General features: G+C 37.8%; 1 protein-coding gene across 3 annotated transcripts in view; it reads right to left on the reverse strand.

Moving 5' to 3' along the window:
- DNAJB6 (DnaJ heat shock protein family (Hsp40) member B6) overlaps window positions 1-26,295 on the reverse strand; it is a 59,432-nt gene that overhangs the window by 32,740 nt on the left and 397 nt on the right. For all 3 annotated transcript variants that reach the window (XM_056334724.1, XM_056334723.1, XM_056334725.1), the window contains exons 2-8: window positions 16,323-16,430; window positions 15,249-15,358; window positions 12,549-12,608; window positions 12,077-12,187; window positions 3,476-3,607; window positions 2,433-2,574; window positions 229-299 (exon numbers count right to left, since the gene is read on the reverse strand). In XM_056334724.1, coding sequence (XP_056190699.1) covers window positions 229-299; window positions 2,433-2,574; window positions 3,476-3,607; window positions 12,077-12,187; window positions 12,549-12,608; window positions 15,249-15,358; window positions 16,323-16,387 — 691 coding nt within the window. In that variant the 5' untranslated portion in view covers window positions 16,388-16,430. The remainder of the gene's footprint in view (window positions 1-228; window positions 300-2,432; window positions 2,575-3,475; window positions 3,608-12,076; window positions 12,188-12,548; window positions 12,609-15,248; window positions 15,359-16,322; window positions 16,431-26,295) is intronic.

Raw genomic sequence — 26,295 nt, forward strand, 5'->3', positions numbered from 1 at the left:
TGGTCCAATTGAGGTGGTCCCAACAATTAACTCAAAAGTCTATGACAAATACGAGTTTCGGTGAGCTATTTATACTACTTAAGTATGGATATACAGAAAGTTGAGTTCATCTGAAATCTTCAAAAAATGTTCCTGTCAATCCTCAAATGGTGGCTGTTATAGCTTAAAATTTCTGTTAAATGCGTGCGTTGAATTACTTGTTATCCAAGCGCAGCAGCTGCTCCTTACCATTTATTGTTAGCGACCTTAACTGGCCATCTTCTTCAACTTCTACTCTCTCTTGTCCGTTCTCAACAATTCTGTAGATAAAAAACACAGCCATTTCAAAGCTCTGTAAGCAGCTGAGAATGCACACCAGACCTAGGTTTTCATATAATGAACTATAGCTGAGCACTGCCTGCTTAATGCAACTGTAGTTGGCAAACTTTTGTATTTAACAGCACAGAAGCTCTAACTAGTAACCATCTGCATTCCCCCACTGATATTGCTTATTTATAGCAGGAAAATTGCTTTCTGGAGGTTTGAATCCTCCCATTTGCAGAGTTCACAGTTACAGCTGTCACCTCATACATTGTCACAGTTGTACTGACACTACACCCTGTAATCTAGAACTAAATGTCTTTTGACAGATGAACTGTACAAATTGACACTGCATTTAGTACCTACCCATTTGTTAAATGCATAATATTCTAGATCAAATCACAATTTTGCACGATGTATGGCATGCAAGACAGTTTGTAATCCACTTTTAATTTGATCAGAGCAATTAATTTAGAGACCTACCATATAGCAAGTTTATGACCAGCACATATGTTGCAAAATTTAAGTATCCTTGTATTAAAGAGCTCTGTGGGTTTGGGCTTTTGTTTGTTTTAAGAATGGAATATAAGGAATGTTTAAGTTATTTTTAAAACATTTAATTTATGCCTAAATTTTTAACTGTCTGGGGTTTCTCCCCTCATGGTTCAAATGAGGAAACCACAAGGATGAATACAAATTTTTCTGGAGATCAGACTTAGTGAAGAGAACACACCCGTATTAAAGACTTCTTGCCCAAATCAAAATATTACTCAGAGAAGATTTTCTTCAGGTATGCTGAAATATGAATCTTCCTTAGACTCAGCTACCATATGGGCAGACATTCTACAAAGGAACACACTTCTCGAAGATAGTGCATCTTCCTAGATGTGGCTAACAGCATTTCTTGCTTCTCTCCCCTCTTTCTAAATATGGTAACAAGAGAGATGACAACAGCACACCTGATTTAACCTATATTTTTAATATTAAAACAAACATGGTGCCTTATCTTCTTTTGCATAAACACTTTCTACTTTCTTTGGTCTCTCTCCCCAGATACAATCCCCTCAAAAGTGGGCAGATTTCAGATTTTTCTAGAATACACTCACAGAAAAATATGACCAAAGTAGTGTGTGATGACAAAGGCTGCAATTAAGTGGTCAAGATGACAAGATCTCTCCAGTACAACAGGACACAGAAGAACCTTGCACTTTGGTATGGGACACAAGTTACCAAACAAAAAAAAAAAAAAAAACAAAAAAAAAAAACGGTTCTCCCTTGTTTTCCCATAAGCTTTTATTAAGTACTGAAATTGTTTAACTACTTGTTCAGTACTCTTAAGTTACTGATCATAACATTCCACATAGGTTACCTCCATAGCTAACTAATCTGAGTTTCCCAAATGCAGTGATTTCACCATCAAAAGCATGAAATAGTGAGAAGGTACACTATGTATAGTACTTGAAAATTCACTTTGTAACAAACAGGAAGAGTTTTCCCCAAAGCAGGTTGCATTTGTTTGTGTCACTTAACAGATAAAAGAAAATTCCTTTTTACACAAGAGCTTCACTCAAACACTGTCTAGGAAAGCAAACTAGAGCAGATGTTAGGGAAAAGTGTTTCATAAAGTCTGCAAAATGAAAAGTCTCCCAGTCCCCAATTAAAAGCTTCACAATCAACAGAAACCAAGAGCACTTTTCCCTTCCAGAAGCTCAAGCTGACTTGGCAGACAGTAGTCAAGGGCTATAAGGTTCTGAAGGTCTGGAAGAGCTCCACTGTCAGCAAAGCAGCTGCAACCTACATTTTTCATCAGCGCAGTTCTAAAACCATGGCTTACACATCTGAACCCTCCCCAAATATCAAGAGTTTAGACAAAAACACCATCTTCGCCATTTCACATGCTACAGCTTTAAGTAACTCAGCAATGCCAAGAAGTCAGAGTCCAATAAAACTTTACAATTTTTTTTAAGCATTCAGAGAAATCCAAGTAATGTGATAACCATAACAACAAAAGTAAAAATATATATACATACACGTGCCACTGTATTTACGGGTGTGTATATATATTTATATGCCTGTATTTATAGCTATGCATGGCATATGTCAAGACATACAAATATATTTGTATCACTTACCTCTTTGTAGTAATTTTTCTGCCATTAACTATTTTAGTTGAGGTTGAAACTGATTTGAAGTTACCCATCCCACTGCCACCAAATGACGTAGAGGAGAATGAAGTAAGCCCTCCGTGTCCCAGCGAACCAAATGAAGTAAAACCTGTTGGGAAATAACATGTATTTTTGCATGACTGTGGGATCCAAATTTATCACCCATTCAGACTACATCCTAGCTCCAGGATGCCCTTAGCTGGTTGCATCAACGCAACATCAGTGACTAAATGGCATAAAACACCAGTGTGAGAACAAAAACATGGCTCCAACCCCATCAATTTCTCCCATAGGGACCCATAGTTCAAATTCCAAATGCACGGCACTGTCCAGAAACCATTTGTCACCTCCACCCCTGAAGAAAAGACATTCAAGCCTGTCAGCTGAAGTCAACCATTGTACCATTCTTTCCACTCAAGGTAAAGCTAGTAAGTTTAATTAATCCAATTTTTTGCTTTAATGCACGATTCCAATGCACAGAGTTAGCAGAAAAAAAAAAACCCCAAGTTTTGTATCGCCTAATACCCCGACTCTTAACACTTGAAAGGATGGTGACTACCAGCAACTCTCAGCAACCTTATAGATATAGCCATCAGCATTCAAAACTGACTGCCCCAGAACCAATGCTATGTAGTACCCTGGGTTCTAGGCACACATTTTCCCAGTGTATTTTCAGGACTTTAAAATCCATTACACCCCAACACCTAAAAGCAAATGCAACAAAGCCAATTCTAAAGCTATAAAAAAACTGTAGCACCAAAATTAAGAACACAAAGTTCTATCTCTTAGAGGTCTGTTTACTTTTCATGAACTTTAAAGCAGAGGAAATATTGTAATTATAGCATTATTTACATTCAGACTTGGTAAGAGCCGCCAAATTTTAAAAATCAGTGTCAAAATTTCCTACATGAAAAAGGCAACTTTTTTTAAAAAAGGTATGTATCAGCTTTTATATTGAGATCCCTTGTGAACCAAAACTGCATTCCTTGTTAAATGTTGTGAAAATTTACCTGTGTCAAATGAAGAAAAGCCACTTCCAAAAGCAGGGAATCCACCAAAGGCAGAGAAAAATGATCCACCGCCTCTGCTTCTGCTTCCCCTTGGACCCCGTCTGCCCCCAAAGAAGTCCTCAAAAGGGTCTTCTACAAAACAGAAGACAACATTACTGAGCAATTCTGTAGTTAATCATCACGGATTCTTCACTGAAAAAAGAAATTTCCTGTTACAGATAAGATTCTTCCTTTGAAATATTTGATGCTACTGAACTGTTCAAAGGCAATTCCTATGCTCCTTCTGGACTAAATTCTCACTTTTGGATCAAAAAAAAGTAATTACAAGTAGTATTCTATTTCCTTATTTTAGCTGTTTAGTATTAAAAACCAGTATACCTAATGTAAACGCTCTTGTATTTTTTAGTATAACAGAAATGGCAGGAGCTATAGAAATAGTATAATTTCCACCACATGCTCATATAGCATAATACACCGTAGGTATGATAAAAAGTGAAATCAGTACTTATTTGAGGCTAACTATGTCCAGTCACTTCACATTTGACAGATTTAACACTCTTCAGATGCATAATCATGATCTCCCTACATCAAGTCACCACAAGGCAAACCCTTCAGCTGTTCTACAGAACTCCCTGTTGTCAGACTAAGTTTTTCCAAGGTGTAGACCACCACAGACAGACAATTTAAACTCTCAGAATTTGAATTTAACAAGTCTTAAAATACTGTATACAGGTACCTGAACTTCCTAGCTTATTTAAGATTTATTGTGGATCACCATGATGAGGTCTCTGAAAAGTAACTTCCAGATTGTGTCCATTATTGAAATATAAAAACAGCAGCCAGGGACTGATGACTCATAACCTCAAAGTGTTCAAAGTGTTTATTTTAGCACTTGCCACATTAGGTACTTCAAACATGTATTCTGATGCACATTTAGGCACCAAAGTATGGAGGTTTACAAACAGTGTCCTAAAGAAACATTCGGTCCCTACCAAGCAGGAGGAAGAGGGGAGAGAAAGAGAAAGGGGGTCATGGATAGAATGCTATTTCAAATTCAAGTACAACTGTTATGTCATTCAGAACAGCTATTGTTCCATCCCCATCAAGATGACAATACTCTTTCAAAAAAAAAAAAACACCAACAAAAACACACCACACAACAAAACCACACAAGCGGGGACCAGACACCTATAAAAGCAAGCCTTACTCACTTTATCACATTTTCCCAAAAAATAATTACTAGAATTATGTGAAAGCTGCTTTTTACTAGTGCTCTTAAAACAAAGAGCAACATATAAAACTGCAACCATGTAACAGATACTCAATAAACATAATACATTAAAATCAGAAAAGTTTAAGAACTTCAACCACTCTCTTCATCAACCAGACCTCTCCCAGAATGAGTACTGTACAGTACCAACAATTTTACCCAAGTTTTACAGCTGGGGACTCAATATTGAAAGACAACAGCCTGACACACTGCTCAGAACAAGCTCTTACTGGAAAATCAGAAACTGATGATAGCAGCCATAAAAGTATGAAAGCAAGCAAAGAGTTTTGTAACTGCAACACTGTTCAAAACTACAAACTGACAAACTGAAGGTCAGACCTGCAGTCCTTATACCACCTGTGGTACCCCCACAGAAATCCAAGCCAATTTATGATAAATCACCAAGTTAATGCAATAGTGACAATAGTAAAACAATCAGTATGATGATAAAAAGATATTAATTTCCATCTGGTTTATGTGCAAATACTTAACAAAAGTGAAACGTCACATGTATTTATGCTGAACAAAGGCAGCCACTGAGGGGTTCAGACATACATGCCCATCAGCAAAGACATGAAATGCCAAGAACATAATAATAACCTTATCCTTCCACCAGCTTCCACAATTATGGAATAAAACAAGGCAGGACTAAACTATCTTATACACACTAGAGAAGCAAGTGGTTAGAATGTTGGTTTTTTTTTCTACTCAGGTGGTTTCTTGTTTGTGATTTCCCCACCCCACCCCCCCCCCCCATGCAGAACAAGTATTCTTTAATACAAAAATGAATTGTTGTTACCTTTTCAACCACATAAAAAAATAAACAAATGCTTGGGCATGGAAATATGGGAACCTACCACCAAAATGACCATCTCCAAAACAGGCAGCATGTCCCTTTAAAAAATGAGGGGATATTTTTTGTCAACTAGCATATTAACTAGCAAGTAAGATCACTGCAGTTAATTGTTTTGTAGTCCAATTTATTCTCACTAGAATGACTCATAAGTTAGTTATGAAGGTCATTCACTCACGTGTACAAATGATCTATATTATATTACTCCCACTGTTAATCTTTCTATTTATAGTCCAATTTTTCTTGTTACCTGGTGTTCAAATAAAAACAAAACAACCTACCATGTAAGCTTTGAGGTTTTAATCTCCCACTGTGTCAGCCTATTCTGCAAGTTAATCTCTCCTCCTCAGCACAACAGCAGCAGCAACATAAAGATTTTTAAAGGAGGACCACAGAATGTCCCAGAGATCCCTACTATCAACTCAGCTTCTAAATGGATTATTGCCTACTCCTAGTCACACAAAAACCTAACCGAGACTCGGACATGCCTTATTAGCCTTTAGCAAGCCTTTGGTGTTTTTATTTGAACACCAAAGAAAGAGGTCAGCACTCTGTACTAGCAAATATTCTAACCTCAGGCGAATTCTGTTAGCAGCTCTGCTAATAACCCTCCAGCGCTCCTCTACCAAGTCTCTCCAGTAAGATACTCAAACCACTCTTCCACAGTGTTCCACAATGGACTGTGGAATTCTCAGCAAAAATGGATTATGCAGACACAGGAAAATGTGTAGGACTTCCCTGAGGGAGTCTTAGATTCCTGACAGCCATCCAGGTACACATGAAGAAAAAAATAAATTGCCAAAAACACCAAGGAAAGAAGGCAGCAAGAGGCTCCTGCATTATAATTTGTTATATCCACCACCAAATACACATGAACATAGCAGCCCCACAACCACTCAGGCTCTGTTTATGCTTCTAGTCCCTAACTCAGGATGATTAATAGTACCACTCAGCAAAGTAATAACATTTCAGCCTGGTAGTCTATTTTTGTGATTTAGCAGACCCTTTCCATGAACAATAACCTTTACACATAGATGTTTTTTTCCAAACAGTTCAAATGCAGTGGACAGCACAATATCAGGGTGTTATATTTTTTTTAATGACTCCTCTTATGGTAAGTCATTTTGGTGCTTATAATCCATGTAATTTTCCTACTGAATGTTAGAAGCATATCAGATCAACAAAACTAAGCAGGAAAAAAAAAAAATAAACCCCAAAACCACACCACCACACAAAATGAAGGCCTTTCTAAAAAGTGAAAATAGCATATAAATACTATATAACTTAAAAGCTTCAGAAAACTGAAATGCTGGACTAGAGTATTACTAAATACTGCTTGGAGATAAATTCAAAGTTTATTCTAATCTGCGTATTACCAGAAGCTTATGGGAGGACAAAGGATCAGATTCAGTTTCATGTTTGCCACGTAAGAAAATATACCAGCAGAAGCATTTGCAAGTCTTTCTAATGATACAAAGCAGAGAACCTGGGACTAGTAATTTTTTAGGAAAAGGAGACTTAAAACATTACCTTTGAATGCCATCTACAGCAAGACTACAAAGGTGCTAGTAAGTCCAACTCTAATCAGCATTTCATATTTATCAAATTAACATCCTAACGTTCAGGCAGACCTTAAAAATGGAGGAATCTTCTACTACCACTGTATGACCCGCTCTCCTGATGTCTCTCTTGCATTTGTCCTCTGACCAATTTAACCAGCTAGCCATCCAAGAACACGAAACAAAACAAAAGCATTTTCCTGGGAACAACCTGAACTGGCTTGGAATGCCCAAGAAGCTTCCTCTTTGGCCAATGTACTATCACACAGCTTCTCAATGTGTCTAATGGGTCATTAATCAAAGATTAAAGTTTTAAGGCAGACACGAGAATTTGGAGCAGGACCTCCTCCCATTCAGCAGAAGCTGTATGTTAGTTGAGCTAACCTTGGAGCCACAGCATTACCTATTTCTGTTTTACAATGCTGTCTGTGTGAGAATTCCTGCATTTCAAAACTCTTCTTCAAACCTATAAAGTTACTTCTGAAAAAATTACAGGAGTGAGATTTTGGCCATTCGGTAGATAATTATGTTTTAAGATTGGTGCTTGGAAAATACAACTGTGCACATTCGTACCAAAGCAATGAATGTGCATGCAAATCTCTGAGCACTTCATTTGCACCAAAACCTGCAAATTTATGTCAACAAAAGACTAATTACAAAGAGTACAACATTGTGCAAGATAGCTTTAACTGAAAGCCACCTCCATTTTCAGTTTTAAGAACCTATTTGACTAACAAATACATTCTGCATTAGAACATCTACACATCATAATTATCAGAAATGGGATTACACGGTGATCTGACCCTTAGGCAAACCTTTTGTCCCAGTAAGACAACTGTCTGTCCTTGAGACTAAAAGGTTGATGAAGTTACCCCATCCCTGAACAACACCCTAAAACACAGATCATGTAAAATAGAGTTTGCAATGATTACTGCACATAGATATTCCCCTTTCTTGTCAGGTGAAAACTCTTTAGCCTGGATGCTTGAAGTAATTCACTATACTTCTGCAGAACACTCATGCTTCATTGTATGTAATCAATACCACAGTAGTCAATGTGCAACAACTCTGTTGTTTGATGGAATCAAACCAAATACCATGTAACTAGCTAGCTGATGTTCTCTGTGACAAATATTTGTATCTAGCTAGTCATATAAAGGTGTTAAGTTCAATTTTACCTTTGGTTTCCAAAAGTATAGATTTTTAAAATACCACATAAAGCAGGCAACCAGAATTCTCAAAGGAAACTCCACAGAATGTGTATGGCTTTGTATGTATCACCTGATATTAAATTTAAATTAAAACACATCATGAATTCTATTTCCCAAGGTAAGAAAAACATTTAAGACATTTATTAAAAAATGTCTCAGAATGCATGCTGAGAACACTGCAGTGTTTAGAACTACAGCAAAGCCGTCACAATTATGATCTCTGTTGAGACTCCACAAACAGACACCTCTCTGACATCAACGTCTAGAGAGGGCTTCCATCTGGAGCAATTTATCATGGCACATTATTAACACATTCTACCACAGAGAAAAGCATGGTACCTTGTGGGATTAATTTAACTAGACATACAGGCACCTAAAGCTGTTTGAAATGCCCTGAAACATCCTGTTGAGCTTCTAGATATCACTGCTGGAAGATACTAATCTGCTGTAGGTCCACAATTGTATTTTCTAGCCCATACAGAAATTACTTGGATATCTCAGATACAACTGGTGACATCTGAGATGGTTTAGAGTCTATGTGAAGTTCAATTTACATAAAAGATTACTTAATTCCTTAAGGAGTTGTCTGAACTACTAAATTGCCTGTTGGGTAATGTTATGCTCTTGTGATATATACTGCATTTTTCAATATAATTCCTCGCTGATAATCCCTTCCAACATATACCCTATTCTTGAAGTGAGAATCTGAAAGTTATCTAAACCAAAACGAAGTCAATTATTGAACAGCCCAGAAACACAGTCAACACAGTCAAGCTGTTTGACCTACAGCAAAACACATCAGTTTCTGTTCCTCACAATGCCTGCAGCAACAGTCTTTAATGAATGCACCTCCATCACCAGTGGTAACAATAAGATCCTTCCCTCACTATGAACTGTTAAAATACAGCAGAAAAAAAATTCCTTGAAAAGTTTACGAATTAAATATGAGCAAAACACTACATGGAGCACAAATAAACCAATTCAAGGGAAGCATCATATATAAACTTTAAACAGAAAAACTTACTGAAAGGAGAAATCAATCCCTGTATTAAGAGTAAACACTCAGTTCTAATGTCAAAGGACAGTCAAAGAACAGGAGTGGTATATAGTACAGTGTGCTGAATACCAGTTAACCAGACGCTGATATTGCAAGGCAGTCCTTTGCAAGGCAGACAGCAGTACTACACAGGAAGCATCACCTTTTCTTCCTGCTATAAAGGATTACCGTCGTTCTGTATGTCAAAGAGACTGAACACTATGATTGCAAGAGCCCACTAGGAAAAAGCAGATTCTGCTGTAACCAGATGTCACAGAAGGCAAGCCCACAAGTCTCAAGAGTTAACAATCTGTTGTATTATCAGATCGAGTTCTAAAAAATCCTTATTTTTACAAAGAATTTGCCTGAAAAATCAGTAAGAGAAATAGTGACTGGCTGAGTTAATTCAAGCGGAACATAGAGCACATAACATTAACTTTGCCCCATTTAGAAGCATTCAGAGCTGTCTTTAACCGTATTAAAATTGTCGTATGAAAAGTCTGAAGGGACTCATTTAAAAACCACCACAGAAGTCTTCACACATTTCTCCCCTTTTCTACAGAGGAATAAAGATGCCTCTGTTTATTAAGAAAACTTTCTGAAACTCCAATAGCAGTGCAACATAGCTCAGTGGAGTTTAACAGACTCAATTCATAGCACAATTTTAGAAATTCTTCATATTCACAGATATCCAGGGATTATGCATCTGAATGCTGCTCTTTACATATTCAATGGCAATCAGGACTCAGAGTCCCACCTACATTCTGTGGGCTTCACTACATGACACTTCAAACTGGATAAAAGGTGGAAACATTTCAAAGTAATTATTCAATTTCATCTTCGATTCCACCAGTGTACATTTTCAGAAAGCATGACCTCAGTCCTTATTCAATTGCTTATAAAACCAATTATAACGTGAGTATCTCCTTAAAGAGTTTCCAGTTCCACAGAAAATTCATTAACAAATTGAAAACTTCTCATTTTTAGAAGACAAAAAAATTCCCTTATTCTTCAGGAAAGCTTCTGTCCTACCAGTGTTTTCAATATTACAAATGCTCTAGTTCACCAATACAAATATTCAAGTTATACACACAATTCTACTGCTTGCTTTTGGCATTATTTAATGCACTACATTCAGCTGAAAGCACCTGTATTTTCATGTTCTGCTACCTTCAACATTCAGATTGCTGCAAACAAGAGATTGCTGAATAGAAATTGTGGAATAATAGTTCTGAGTTACACATTCCCATATTAGAGAATGTCTTAAGCATCTTAAAGCAAAAAAAAAAAAAAAAAAAAAAAAAGATGCTCACTTTGAAGCCTTCTGATGAGAAAAATTACAAGAGTTTTTAGTCAGAATTCAAAGCTCAACACAGGTTTTAGGACTCTGGTCACCAACACTGCAACTACCCACATAAGGTGGAGGCAGCTTTATGTTTTCATCAAACTGAGTATACGCAACATTGCTGACAGTGTCAGAACCTTACTCTGCAAGAAGTGTGCCTGTGCCACATTACTCACATCTTAAACCTGACAATGACAGTCATCAATACATGAAGTAGATGGCCTGCTTCTGAATAAATAAATAAATTTGGGTGTTAAGCAGGTGGAAAATGTTTTTGGAAGCACGCCTCAATGTCACCAGTGCAGAGGTATATTGTTAAGTCCTCTGTTTCCGCAGGGCAAGATGTAACACTTTTCCTCGACAGAGGAGAGGCTAAAGTAGCTGCAATAGCCCAGGAAAATTTTGGCAGTAGTGGTACCTCTGTTTGATAAACTACACAGCTCTATGCACTATGTTGTACAGCCTTCCTTCTAAGGAATCCAAAAGGTAAATCCTCAGGTTCTTTTGAAGCTTACAGCTATTAACATGGAGAACCTGACTTCATGGCTTTAAAGGTCAGTCAGGAACACTGACATTTTTAGAGACAGCAAGTTAAAATCTTTTGCTAGTGCTGATGAAGTAAATACAGTCAAAATCAAACAAAGCCTATGTCAGTCTCCCTGTAGCTAGAACATGCCTTACCCTTACTATGCAGATATATGATTTGAGAACCAACTATTTAAAGTATCTTAGATTAAAAAAACAAAAGAGCTAAACATTCTCTCTCAGTTCCTCCTCACTATCTATCCTACTCAACATCTTGCTCAGATTTTTCTAGGTTTTCTACCACTCAATCGCAAAATGGCTGAGGTTGGCAGGGACCTCTAGAGTTCATCTGATCCAACCCCCTGCAGTGAAGAAGTTGCATCTTCCCAGTTCAGCCAGTTTCACTCATTAGCATTCTGCTGGACACTTCTTCTAATCTGTCCTTTACTATTACTGCTAATTTCTCACTGGATCTAGTTGCTCAAACTCTGCTGCTTATCCTCTACCAGATTCTTCCTCTAGGTACTCATCTAATTCATCAACTAACGTTCTACTTAATTCAACCACTAGCCCTTCAATCCCTTTTCTAATCCTTCATTAGAGTCATCTAACAACTGATGACTCCAGAATAGCAAACGAGAGAAAGATGTAATTAAAATCTAAGCTGAATTAGCCCCTTTTTGCTGCCAAAGATAAAAAATTACTTTTAAAAACATTAAAACTTCTACATACATTATTATAGAGATTAAGCAATATGAAGACACTGAAGAGGAAGAGCTCTTTTTTCAAGTGGATTACTTACCAAAGAAGTCAAATGAAAAGGGGTCCCTTCCACCAAAAAACTCCCTAAAGACATCTTCTGGGTTACGGAATGTAAATCCAAATTCAAATGGATTATCGTGATGATTTCCACCTACAAAGAGAAATTAAATTTCAACCCTCACACATTCTTACTAATAAGAAAATTCAGGCCTACATTGTATTTGAATAATTTAGAAATACAAACACATTTCTAAAAATTTTCTCTCCCAGGTTAACTCAAGTGAAGTACACACAATACCCTTTTTGTAATTAATTCTCTTCACTATTTCCAGACATCATTAATACCTTTCACAACAACTAGAAAAATTGTGAAAACAACTGTAACTTCAATTTTCAGAAGACTACGTTTTAGGCCTTAGTATAGGCATTTCCAGATTCCCATCTTAAAAGAAATCTGCAGCAAACTGCTTCCCATCAGAATAGAGAAAGCACAGAACTGCCAGTTAACATACCTCCACCTCCATTTATTAAGCCTTCTTTTCCGTATCTGTCATAGATGTCACGTTTTTTAGCTACAAGGAGAAGTTGTACATGTCAGTAAATAGACACATCGAATTTGGAATAAAAACAAGACCACTTAACTGGTATTCTCAGCTAAACTTCATCACAAAGCTAGATTACTTAAAAGTTCTGGCATATAACAAGGGAACATTTTTAACAAGGATTGCCAAAGCAATTAGATTCAAAAAGAACAGGTACTGAACTTTACACTTCCTATCATTAGTCATGGAAGCTCCAGTCCTGTTGTATCAGAAAAAATTCTGGTACAAGGACAAATTTCACAAGGAAGTTTGCCTTCAAAAAGAATACTGCAGTCTTCACCTTTACACAGGTACCATGGAAACCTTCAGGTTGTAAAGGACTGTTGGAATTCAAGCTTCTCCTCCGAACAAGTCTAACCTCAAAGTTGGTCAAAACTTGCCTGGATAAGGCCCTGATCTCATCAATATCCAAGAAAAGAAGATTCCACAGTCTCTCTGAAAAAGTCCCAGTGCTCAAGCATTCTTACCGTAAGCATTCCCACCCCTTCCTTCTATCCAACTAGAATTTCCCTTGTTGCAGACCTTGACCATTGCCTCTCTTCCTTTTATTGCACCAGACCAAGCCCAGTGTGACAGACTTATCAAAACGGAAAGTGTTTAAGTGACTGCAAAACCCTTCAAATCAATTCTATCCATTCAATCAATTCTAGTTAAAGGGAAATGAAGAGATGTTAAAAAAGATACCATGGAAGGATTTGACACTAACTGCTTGCTCTTCACTATTTTAGAAAGCATGGAATGGCTCACTTAATTTCACTACAGCCCAGCTTTCCCATATTCATGAGAAACGGAAGAAAAATTAACTCTACATTACTGCACAAGATCAGACTGCACTGTGGTACTGGAAGGGAACCTGAAGAGCTTAAACGGGCAGAGAGTTAGCTTATTTTGCTTGCACTGGTGTGGATGCATCAGCTAAAAACCAGTCAGGGCACTTGATTTTAGACCCAATATTAACATGCTATTCCCACGGGGATCTCTCCAGTGAAAGATGTTTTTGAAATTTAAGTAGCGTCACTGAAAGAACATGCAGTTACCTCAAATGGCTGCTGAAAAGTAAAATACTTCCAACAGAAATTTCAATTTTATGTATTGGTCATCATCTCCAAATAATGGAAACTTGTAATAGGTTGACACACACGCACACTCCCAAGGAAAGCTTGGTTCATTACCTGTATCACATGTCTAGGAAGTGACTTTTAAAGAAAGGAGGTTAACCTACCCACCAGTGTAAAAAGATCAAAGCATTAATGGAGACAAACTGTCAGAAAGAGCAGGAAACAGCAAGGAAAACCTGAGGGCTCACAAAGCCTGAAGTTCATCTTGAAAAATGTAATGTTGTTGAAACCACAAGGGAAGTGTGTTCTGTGATCATCCAATTTCAGTATTCTTTGCTTATGTAACCCCTTACGAAACTATTATTCTGCCAAAATCTGTCTTCATTCAAGCCTGTAATGGTGTCAGAAAATTTCGTTAAGTCTGCAGAACAGTTCATTGCCTCTCAACCATGGGGCGCAGGAGTCAAGATACCCCTGCTGCACAAATGATTAAGACACCAGTAACTTAAGATTTGGTCTAGATCCAAAAACAGGCAGCATTTTCAGAAGATGTTTCCAAAGAACTAAAGATTTGTGTAACAACCAGACCAGTATCCTATTTTTATCTTGCTCAAAAGATTTGCTTAAGAAGGTTAAACTACTCTAGAAGACGAGTATACGATGAACTGACCATAAAGTAAACTTTCTCCCATGTCAATTATGTATCAAAACAGGGTGTATAAGACTGCATCTTGATAAACCAGGCAAAATCCAGAAGGGTAATCTAGATGCTGGTGGTGTTTTAAATATAGCTTTCCCATGCTCACTGGTCTCAGGTGAAATCAAGGACACTTCAGAAATAGCATAGACAGCTGCAGTCAATTACACAGGAAAATAAAGTACTTTGTTATGATTCAGACTGCTCTTGCCAGAACACTAGCAAAAATTAATGATACTTTTCAAGCAAAACGACATGGTGAACTATAAGCTGAATTCCTGCACCACATGGATCATGCTAAGCAACTGTGTCAGAACAATTCAAAATAAACACTCCCCTCAGTATCACAGTTGACTGAATTGAAGGAATTCACCCAAACACAATCCAAATTCTCAGCAAGGTTTACAGTATGCTTGGCCTTTGTCAAGAATAGTTTACTGTTACAAGAACTAGAAGCAGCAGGCCCAGCAGTAGATACTTCAGTTTGTCTAGCCTGATTTTTATTAGATAAACACAGTAATTACTCTGTACCAATGGTAACACTGGATTTACCCCCTAAGATAAAATCTCTTCAGAAATTTCGGAAGAGGGCCTGGCAAACAAAGCATTTCAATTTCTAGAAGGAAACTGGTTTGGTTACTCATCTAGAAAGAACCTGAAATTTCTGTTTCAAAATTTCTGTTTACTCTGTCTTACCTGTAAGCTTTTTTTCTCTCCCTTATTTTGAAAAGGAAGTAGTTGAGTTGGGCAGTAAACCAAAGTTACAATATTCCTTTAAAGCATCACACATCAGCATTTTCAGTCTGACACCCAGACTAGGGGCAGGCAGTCCAAGAGCCCTTTTAAAATACCTACCATCTGACAAAACTTCATAGGCCTCAGCCACTTGTTTAAATTGCCGTTCTGCCTCTTCTTTATTGTCTGGGTTTTTGTCAGGGTGCCATTTTAGTGCCAATTTACGGTACCTAAATGGAAGGAAAACAAAGGATATTTTACTCTGAAATGAAGGGGTATGCTATACAGGTAAAGACAAAATGTTTCAAACAAGTTATCAGGGATTAAAGTATTTAGAAATTCCCCAGTGCTTTGTACCTTGCATCTAAAACAGTATAAATAGATTCTTCAGGTACACGAAGATTTGCTTAAAAAAAAAAAAAAAAGGTGGGTTTGGGGTTCTTTAGTTATTTTGAGATTGTGTCTGATGATCAACATCTGGCACGTCTCAACAAAATAATTCTGTAACATTTCTGCTATGGGCTGCTTCTTAGAGCTCCATAATTTTTCAATACTACAGCCAACCTGGAAGCATCAAAACTATTCTTCTCGTACAAAGACAATAAAGCTCCAAGAGTACTCTGAAACCAAACTGCAGCAGCATCCTAACATCAGTGGCTTCTTTGATTGCTACACCTGCACACAATTCCTACCCTCAAATGAAGTATTTTAGGCAGCATTCATAACTATTGTAAAGGGGCAGAGCTAAGCTTGCACTTAGGTTGGAGTGTTTTACTCAGTCATACAAGATCACAGTTCAAACATTGGTGTTGACAAAGTAGTATGCACAGGAATTGGCAAAAGAACAAGGGAGGAAAAAAACATAAATCAAACTTCCACACACTAGTGCTGTTTGATTAATTAAGCTCAGGCACCCAGGAGCAAGAGAGAAACACAGTATTTCCAGGTCACTTGAAACTGCAATTTATTATCAAATGGTTTTGGTATACTAGAAATGGGTACTTCACAAACGTCTCCTCCCAACTGTTTGTAGAAAAGTGAACCATATCTTTTGAAAATGTTACATACATCCATTTTAAAACAGTACATAAACGCTAAATCTAAACAAAGAACTGTTTGTTTAGTGAGAATCCAGAAACCATGTGATTGTATGTTTGTCAAAATACATAACATATGTGTTAGAGTCATACTTACGCTTTTTTAATATCTTCTGCTGAGGCATGCTTTTGCACTCCCAGAACTTCATAGTAATCCACCATGTTTCAGCAGTTATCTTCTTAACAACAGCCAAGTCCTTCAGTCCTGTAACAACAAGAACTTGTACATAAAGCTCGTCCACTAATGCTACTTCACAGAAATCAGGTAGGAGCCTAGTACCTTCCAGTACCAAACCTGACTTGAGCACAATGTTTGTTTTTTAGGAATCTGAATGTTCCAAACTCCCCCAAAATAAAAGCACTTTACGTTAACAGATCAAACAAGTACCTTGATTCTGATTTTTGTTTATGTTCTTTAATCCCACTAAAACACAGTGTACAGAGACATAGGTAAAGAGCAGGGTCCTGAAACAAATCAGACTGAAAAGCTTGATTTAACTGGCACATTAAGAAGAGTATGTACAGTATGTCACCATTCTGTTATACACATTAATAACTGAATGCAAAAGAAACTATGTATCACGTTCACTTTATGCCATCTCTGACAACTATGTCATGTCTTAAGCACATACAAGCATAAACGAAGGGCCACATCTTCCATATCTACTGTCTAGAACATTACTTCCACCGAGATGCTCCCTCCAAAAAAGCAACGTATGTACAGGTCTTGAAAATCTAGAGTTCCACCTATAGTTTCCAAGGTACTTAAACCTTGACAGAAAACTCCCATATTGCCAAAGCTACTGAATTCCATTTATTTCCTTTATGTTTACCAACATTAAGTACAGAGCCAGGCAAGATTGCTCAAATGGCCAGGTTAACCAACCAACTCAAGTACAGAGGCACCTTGTGTTTCTTGGTATAGAGAACAAAGTTTTTCCAAAAGAGCCTTAAGAAATTTAAAAGAAAATTTGCACTACTCAAATACTGACAGTTTCTTGTCAGTATCAGACAAAAGTTCCAAGGAGCAGTTATACTAAACATCGCTTCAACTAAATGACCACTAAGGTGAAAGAATCTTTCTAAAAATTTCAAGAACATTTCATGTCTCCATGCAAAGGCTTCTTCTCCCCACCACTGTAACAAGTCTCTATTCTGGCAAAACTTCCAACCACCTTTTCATCCTACCACTACAGCTGGATCATTTCAAGTTTTACAAACAAGGCAACACTGACCTTTTCAATGAGCTACCAACTCATTGTGGGCAAAGTCACCCAGATACACTTAGAACACAACAACACAATTTATTAGTCACGTTTTCTTATCCCATGCATCAAGAACATAATCAAGAACAAAAATTCACTGAAATCACTTCCTTCTTCAAGTCAGACAGTATTTTTAATTTCACCCGAGGCAAAGTCTCATTTTCATGTTCTTTCACATAAATGCTAAAAGAATCAAGCATGATACAGCCCAGTAAAATATTCTTAAACTGATTTATTTTACTAGTATTACATGTATCTTTCAACATCCTGAAATATAAACATTAAAGAGAGCCTTCCTTTTAAAACAAACTGATACATCTTCAAAATACACTGCTGTTGTAGGTTAAAGCCTAATTTACTTTAATTAGGGATGTGGTTACACACACATTTCCTCAAATGGCAAAACCAGTTTAAGAAATACCCTCCCATGCTACCTCCCCCCTCCAAGCTACTTACAGAAGCAAACATATTGGAGAAGGTATGTGTTTTTAAAACTTAGGTGGTTTTAGCAATCTAGTTAACCACACAGTCCCACAAACACTTGCAAAATTAAAGTGTAGCAGGTAAACAGACCTCTAATTGACTTTGCCCTTTGAAGAAACTTCCCTACTGAAAAAAATAGTAAGTGTATAGAATATTGTGACCAACACCAAGGGAAGCTGGGAGACATGCATTAAAACGTACATTAAGAATGCTGATACTAATGTGGTAATGGCAGGGTTCAATATGTAAGCATACAGATTATCCAAAAATATCCCAGAATATTTGCTATCAACTAGCCTCACTAGTTTTGCTGTTTCCCAAACAACTATTAGAAAAACAGCTCTATGAATATACCAGCAAGGACAAAGGTTAGGACGGGTTAAGTATGTTATCAAATCCTGTAGCAAATCCTTATGGGTAATGGCATATATGAAAAGTTTACAGAAAGAAATGGGGGGCGGAGGGGGATTTCTAGTTTGAGTCAAGCAAAAAAAGAGGTCAGAGCCCCTCCAAACAAGGGATACTATGATTTTTCTACATTCTTTCCTTTTTTTTTAAAAAAAAAAAAAAAAAAAAAAAACCACAACCGAAAAAAACCTGCATTGGCATTCCTGTCAATTTAGGCAGATACCTGAAAGGAAAAATTCAAAACTCAAGCTTCTAGCTAGAATAAGCAGGTAGGAAAAGCAACTTTGATTTAAAAAATAAATCACATTTTCCTAGAGAAATCTGCACACTGGCAGTCATATTTATTTCAACATATATTTCTTTAAACATGTAGACTGCTTGTTTAAAAACAGTGCTGCAGTACTTTTTAAATTCAGACTCAATATATACACCAATATATCCTAAATAACAGAAGCCTGAAGCTGGTACCAAAAGAGTGCTGCAGCAACATGGCCAGCTCTTAAGAGATTACTCTGACCCTAAAAAGCAACTCCTCCTCGAACAAAGGAATTACTTGTTTCAGAGATGTCTGGGGGTTGCATATTCTATTCTTTGTGAGCGTGTTATTGTCCAGCTTTCACTTGCTACTAATATAAAGTCTGGAATTAGGACATGCCAGCAGCTCTCTAAAGAAAATAAACTGTTTATATTCTTCCCTTAATCAAACATTCGGGTGACAAGAAGAGTTCATTAAGTTCCAATTAATCATTATTTCTACCTGCTAGTTACCATAAAGCACAAACTGCACTGCTACAATTTTTGGTATCACAGAAACATCTTTCTTGTGCACAAAAACACTTTAGCAATATTGACATGAAGAAAATTCATCTGCAGCCTTTTTTGTCAGCTTAAGCAAGACATGCAAAAACACGAACCAGTGCCAGCTAATATTTAGCCGCTTGGAAATACTTAACACCCAGTAAGACAAAAAGCAAAAAAAACAACTAAGAAAAAAACTCAGAAAATCCCAACCCAACACTCACAAACTAGAAAAGACCTCTGTCTCTAATCTTTCCAGGTGTCCTGGTTTCGGCTGAGATAGAGTTAATTTTTTTCTTAGTAGTTGGTGCACCATTGTGTTTTGGATTTGGTATGAGAATATGTTGATAACATACTGATGTTTCCAGTTCTTGCCAAGTAATGTTTATACTAAGTCAAGGAACTCTGCATTCCTGGAGATGGCTGAACACCTACCTGCCTGCAGATGGCAAGTAGCAAATTAATTGCTTGTTTCACATTGTTTGCAGACACAGGTTTTGCTTTATCTATTAAGTTATCTTTATCCCAGCCCATGAGTTTTCTCTCTACCCTTCAGATTCTCCCTCCTCAAAGCAGGGGGGAGTGAGCAAGCAGCTGTGTGGTGCTTAGTTGCCAGCTGGGGTTAAACCATGACACTAGGAACAAAATACTTTAAATACTGACTCAAGAAAACAACCACCATCAACTTGTAACAAAACAGAAAACTGCTGATCAAAAAGAAAATAACAGCAGTTTTAAGGCTAGTAGGAATCTGCACAGTGAAAATACCTAGATGTTTCAAAGAAGCAAACCGTACGCCTTCCTGCAAAATGAAAAGCAAAAATATTCAACTGTCCCAACCAAAATGACATGACAAAAATCATCTTTCAACCCCGAATCTGTCAAACAACTTGTGTCTGAATACACAAGCAAGGCTCATTAACTAGGCAGGTTTTTTCCAAAACCACAAAGAAGGCAGCCCAAATTTGTTAGTTTCCTGCCTCCAGCCACAGAAAATCTTCAAAGTCTCAGAAGAAAAAACAAGCAAAAAAACTCCAGATGAAAAAAAAGTTGTTTCATGGCCTTCATGTTTGCTTTCAAAAATCTACAGTTACTTGTGTTCATAACTGAACTGTGTTTATAGGATGCTATCAGCTACTCTAACTCTTCCTTTAAAGCATGAACAATTCAAACATCCAATGTTTATGCATTTTGCAGGAGTTTCCATAGCTTACAGATTTCTCAGTCATCACAGAAGTCAGCTTTGTTCCGGCTTACCGAGCAGAAACCCTGAATGCTCAACTGACAGGAGCACATGACCAGACTTGAGCTCTCCCTCTCACAGCAGGGCCCAAAGCTAGATCAGTTTAGAGCTATCCTGAAAACTCGCTCGTAAACTCTTTTTACAGCAAAGTCTTCAGCTACATAAAAGGCATGAGAAGAATTACAGTAGATAAGTATGTACAGAGATACAAACTTTTATAAGATCAGGTGGCAAAGAAAAAAGAAATTAGATGCACAACCTGCAAGGACGACAAAGCAGCACCCATAACCAAATACGGACGGGAGGAAGGTATCCAAACAAGACATTCTTAAAGCAGCCAGGAGGGAATTCAGACAGCAAGGGGCATGTAACCTTTGCAGTCAGCCTATCAGAAAAAGTTATCTATTTCTGGCCATGAAGCAATTGGACAGCATAGAGAGTCCTGAAATACGCCAGAACAGCTCAAGCTTAGTGACTAGAGCAGTCACCTCAACAGAAGGAGATGGGAGTTCCAAATTCCTGATTCAGGCAATTCAAAGCAGCAGCCACTCATCAACACGCTGTGCAAGCTGCAGGGCCATCCAACTCCTAGTACCTGCCTGCTTTCTACGAACATACCCAAAGGTTTGCACCTTGCTGGCAGCACAGGAAGAGCAAGCACCCTGTTCTGAATCCCAGTTCAGCCTGAGCTTGCACCTGACCTCCTCAACAGCAACTGAGCAACTTAGAGATGTCTTTGGTATGTTAACAGATGATGCACACACTCAAGGACCTTTGGGAACTGCAACCTATGATTAAAAAAAATATGATTTTCCACATTCCAAGAGTTTTATTAGAAAACAGTATGTCAGCTGGACCTGATGAAATTTTACACTCCTTCAAAGCATGAACTAACCCACAGTAGCATTAATACTGTTGTAGATCCAGAGCCACAAAAATACCAAGCAACATACACACACTTTCAAAGTTTTATAGTATTTGTTCATTCAATTTTTATATAGCTAAGACACCTTTGCTAAGCTTTTTATTATTTACAGTCTCGTAAATTCAGAGACATGCAAATATTTTCAGTCTTAAAGTAACAAACCTCAGATCAAGTTCAGCCACTTCATCTGCTCACAAGCTAGAGATTTCAAATGAAATCCATGAATTGTGATTACTTGCCTATATCTCCCCAAGCTACCTGTCTAAAAGGATAAATAAAATCAGCCATAAAGCACTGTTTGCCAAGGCTTCCAAAACACATTTGTAGCAGTGGCTCAGGAGTTCTCACTGGCTTGAAGAGGCCACTGCCTTTAACACACAGATAACCGGTTATAGAAACTGCCTTCTGGCGTCATCCTGCGCCTTAACCAAAAAAAGACAAAACTCACATCACAACTCTTCAGAGCAGACCACCACCTTGGGCAACAGTAACATGCATTTTACCTAGTACAACTCAGCAAAGAAGTCACAGAAGTCCCAAAACCTTGGCCAAATCCCAAATACAGAGATCTTTGTCCGTTCTAACAACAGTATCTGGGATGAGCCATATGAGCTAAGACCATGAGCAGTCTCTTGGCTGTACTAGCAAAGGTCCACCACCCTAGCACTGTGTTTTCAGAGGAAGTCCAAGAATATTAAGGAATCAAAAGAAAGTTACTTTCATTTTGATGAGTGCAATAATACAGAGCAAGAAACCCTGTACAAAGTTTGTGATTAATTAAGCTGACATAATTTACACAATGCAGCAACACTGATTTTTTCTTCCCACTGATATATGCATGGTGGGGTACAGACTAAGATATATTAAAAAACTCAGTACTTTTAAATTCTACTTTGCTAAGCTTAGAAAAGCTGTCACAATTTAATTTCACAGGTTCCCAAAATGGACTGCAAGGAAAAAAGTAAATTTACCATATAATTAAAGTTAATAAAATGTACTTAAATAGCAATGTTTATATTCATTACATTAATACTGCCACAGCATCCCCATGAGATGAATCTTAACAAAATCAACATTCCAAAAAGCTTAGTTTAATCTCATGTTTACACTAAACATCCTGTTTTCATGTCAGAAAACAGAACAGACTTTAAGACAGCGATTATTATACAAGAGGATGCAGTTCATACAGTGGAAAAGGTAGCTAGGCCGACTGCTTTACCTTGCAGTTCAAGTTCTATTTTTTTAACAAAACACCAAGACCCCACCACCACAACCAAATAAAGACCCTCCTGTATAAGGCTCCCTCACCCCTCAAGGCAAGAAGTTACAAAAAGTAACTGTCCCTGCCTCTCCTCCCCAACGGGAGCAAGACACAACTGTCACAAGAAATACAGAACTTTCAAGTCTGTATTACTGCTTGGCACATGGAAAGCCTGTAAAGGGCAGCAAGTAAAAAAACTTAAATTAAAAAACAATTAGCCTACCAAAAACAGAAAAAAATTAAAATCTTCATCTGTGAAAGAAATGTAAACTAGCTAATAAAAACTGGAAAAGGAAGTAGATCTGTGAATAGGCTACCCTCACATTCTTGCCTTAAACGCTACAGCTTAGCTGTCTGATCTATTAGCATGCCTTAAATCAAGGGGTACTTACTCAAAGTTTCTTCAAAAAGTAAAGGGGCATTTTTCCAAAACACAACAACTCAGGTGCCCAAATTTGGAACTGTGTCATACAAATATCTGGAACACTGGCACCCTCCTAAAACTAACCATAAAAGGCTATTTTATACAAAGTAAAAATATTCCTAACTCATTTTAAAAAATGTATGATCTGTATTTGATTAAGCGATTAAAAACAGTAAAAGGCTCAACTGGCAAAGATCAAGTCCAGAAAGTTTCAGTCAAACAATCACATGCAACCAGATGATTCTTCAGGGGAAAGAAAATAGTTTACAGTTTCTACACACTTCCCCTGAAGTAGTTTTTGGAGTCACAATAGTTTTATTTACGCCAACCAGAAAAAAAAAAAGTTACATTAAAGCAAACACTTGTTTCTTTTTCAGAAAAACAATGACAAATTATCACAGACTCAGGCTACATTTTAAGACAAAATAATTTCTTCTAATCAAAAGAATTAAAGTTTAAACAAAATCTGGCTGCAATGTAACTATGAATGACTTCAGCCATTATATGAGCTTTAAGATCCTTGTGAAGTGCTGAGTCCTCACTCAGTGGGATTTCAGAATTTATTTAGAACAAATAAAAAACATAAATGAAACCTACAACTGTAGGAGTGAAATTCATATGCATTATTTATTTTCCAGCAGTTAAATAAACAGAATCAAAATAATGTTTTAAGTCTAAGCTTAAAAAACATCTAACATCCATTCAAATATAGTAGCACTTCATTGAAAAGCAAGGAAAATACAATTTAAACCTACTGATATCATCAACTACAGTTTTAATTTAAATCTATCTTGAAATAAACGATCATATCTAAGACAAAAAGTTTTGACAAATTAAGTAATTTCTCACTAATCCTTCCGTTACTTCAATAAATCAAGACAAAGGAAAAGCTGTTGACAGAAAATGTTTTCAGGACACAGCTGACAAGGTTCTTCACAAATGCTATTAGAGAAATTGATTACTTCCTACTTAAAGAGCAAAATACTAGAACATCAACTCACACAACTAACCTGAAAATTAAGACAAAACATTCCCTTCAAAACATCACTATTTATATGGTAAGAAACAGTCTGCTAAAGTCTGGAAGTCCAATATATTGACATGATAAGAGATGTACCATCCTCTATAGCCAGCAGCACAAAAGCAGAACACAGTTAACATGGGTGGCTGCACTCCATTCAACCTGGTGTGAAATTTCAGTCAATTCCAGGCTAGAACTTCCAATGCCTCTGGATTTACAGTAAAACACAATCATCACCCTCATCCCACACAACCTCAGCTCAAAGAATTAAGTACAGATGAAGGAGTCCTGAAAGTTCTACAATAAAAAAAAAAAAAAACCAACCACCCACACCCAGCTATTTCTTTCCTCAATACAGTCCAAATGCTATTAGGAATTCATATACATTTGCAACTACGATCATGATTTAATGCAGATTGTTTCCTCTCTCCATGTAAATTGCAACACTCCTAGTGGATGAAAGAATATAGTAGGTTGAAAAATGTATATATCTATTAAAAAAAATAAACAGCAAAACACATTATCCCCCCAACTGAAAGTTGTGTGTTACACAAAAGTGAAGCCCTGCATGCTTTCTCCCAAAGTCCAGCCAAGACAAATTAGCAAACTGCATCCATCTAGGAAAGACAGAAAAAAACACCAGAGAGAAAAGCTGTTTTGGTAAGAACATGCGGTAGTCAGAAAGCACAAGTGCTAAAAAGACAAATCTGATGGGTAAGGAGAGGAACTTCACAGTTTACAGACAGAAATTAACACTGCAGTTTAAACAGTACTGCCAGTACAAGTAGCAATTTAAATTTCTCCCCCAATGTCTGAGACTATTTAAGAGAATTTAATCCTAATTTAACTTCCATTTTGAATGGTCTCTTGTTCTCCACTGAAAAGCCAGCACGAGAGCCAAGAGAGAGAAACAAATTTAGACCAGTATTGTGCAATAGTTAACATTCTGGTTGTTTAAAATAAAAAAAAAATTACAAAAAAAAATAATCACAGAGACAAAATCTGGACATACATTTACTCACTGATTCAAATAAATCCTCTTTGACAACGTAATCCAGCAAACCAAATGACACTTCAACCACCAGACGCTTGATCATCAACATGACATAAAATCCCTCCTAACTAGAGTACAAGGATCCCCGAAGAGTAAACAAAAATTAAGGTCAGCAGTAACTGCAACCGCAGAGGACCGGAGAGGAAGAGCCTAATTTCATTCCAGCTGTTCTGTGTCAACACCTTGTTCTTAACACTTTTTGATGCTTTATATCCTAAAAACTCAAGACTTGATCACTGATTGACTATGCAATATCACAAGCTTGACAATTTTGCACATCAGCACTGTTACAAATTTAGCTTCTATAATGCTGCCGTATCCAAATGCAAAGCAAACAAGCAGCCTTATTATTATCAGGATTCAAGACAAATCTGCTCAGGATTTTGAATTTTTTCTAATGCCTTCATTAGAATAGCTCAACCCTGCAGCACAGGTTTTTGGCAGCCAACGAGAGCTCTGACAGTAGAACTCTAACAGGACAGAGTGTTGCTACAAACAGAAACACCGTTCATAAATAACTGCATTTCCTAACTCACTGCCTTCTCAGAAGTCCAGCAAACGCTGACAACAAACTATGTTCCTTTACCCGCCTGTGACCATTTTCAACTCACGTTGGAACTCGGCCAACAGCGAATTCAAAACACCTGGCGACTACCGTCTTCACCCACAACAAACCTTACGACTGACCCTACTCTGAGTTAAGAAACAATGCAGAACAGAATTTCATTAAACCACTTCTACCGGCGGAAGTGGGGGGGAGGGGGGGGGGGGCGCCACGTTTAATTTGCAAGCACGCCAAAAAAGTACGCTGCGAAGAAAAGGTCTCCGAGGAAAAGGTCTGTCCAACACGTTCAGGAGCAAAGGGTGAACTGCAGCTCTCCCTCCCCTTTCCGTGACTGAAACCACCGCAAGCAGAAATGGAAGCGCGGGTATTTTTTTCCCCTCCAGGCCTTCTCTGCTTGCGGCAAACAGGAGGCAAACCCGAGCCGGGCTCGCACGGCCCGGTGATCCCCCCCGGACCCCTCCGCCGTGGGTTACGGGCTCAGTCCCAGGCTGCCGTGGCGCCGGGGGCGGCTCCTCACCGCCCGCCCCGAAGTGCCGCCGGTCCCCGCGCCCGCCCCGCACCCGCCGCCGCGGGGCCGCCCCGCGCAGCGCCCCGCCACCTGGGGAGAAACGCCGAGGCAGGCG

The sequence above is a fragment of the Falco biarmicus genome, chromosome 4, assembly GCF_023638135.1.
Source record: "Falco biarmicus isolate bFalBia1 chromosome 4, bFalBia1.pri, whole genome shotgun sequence".
Taxonomy (NCBI): Eukaryota; Metazoa; Chordata; class Aves; order Falconiformes; family Falconidae; genus Falco; species Falco biarmicus.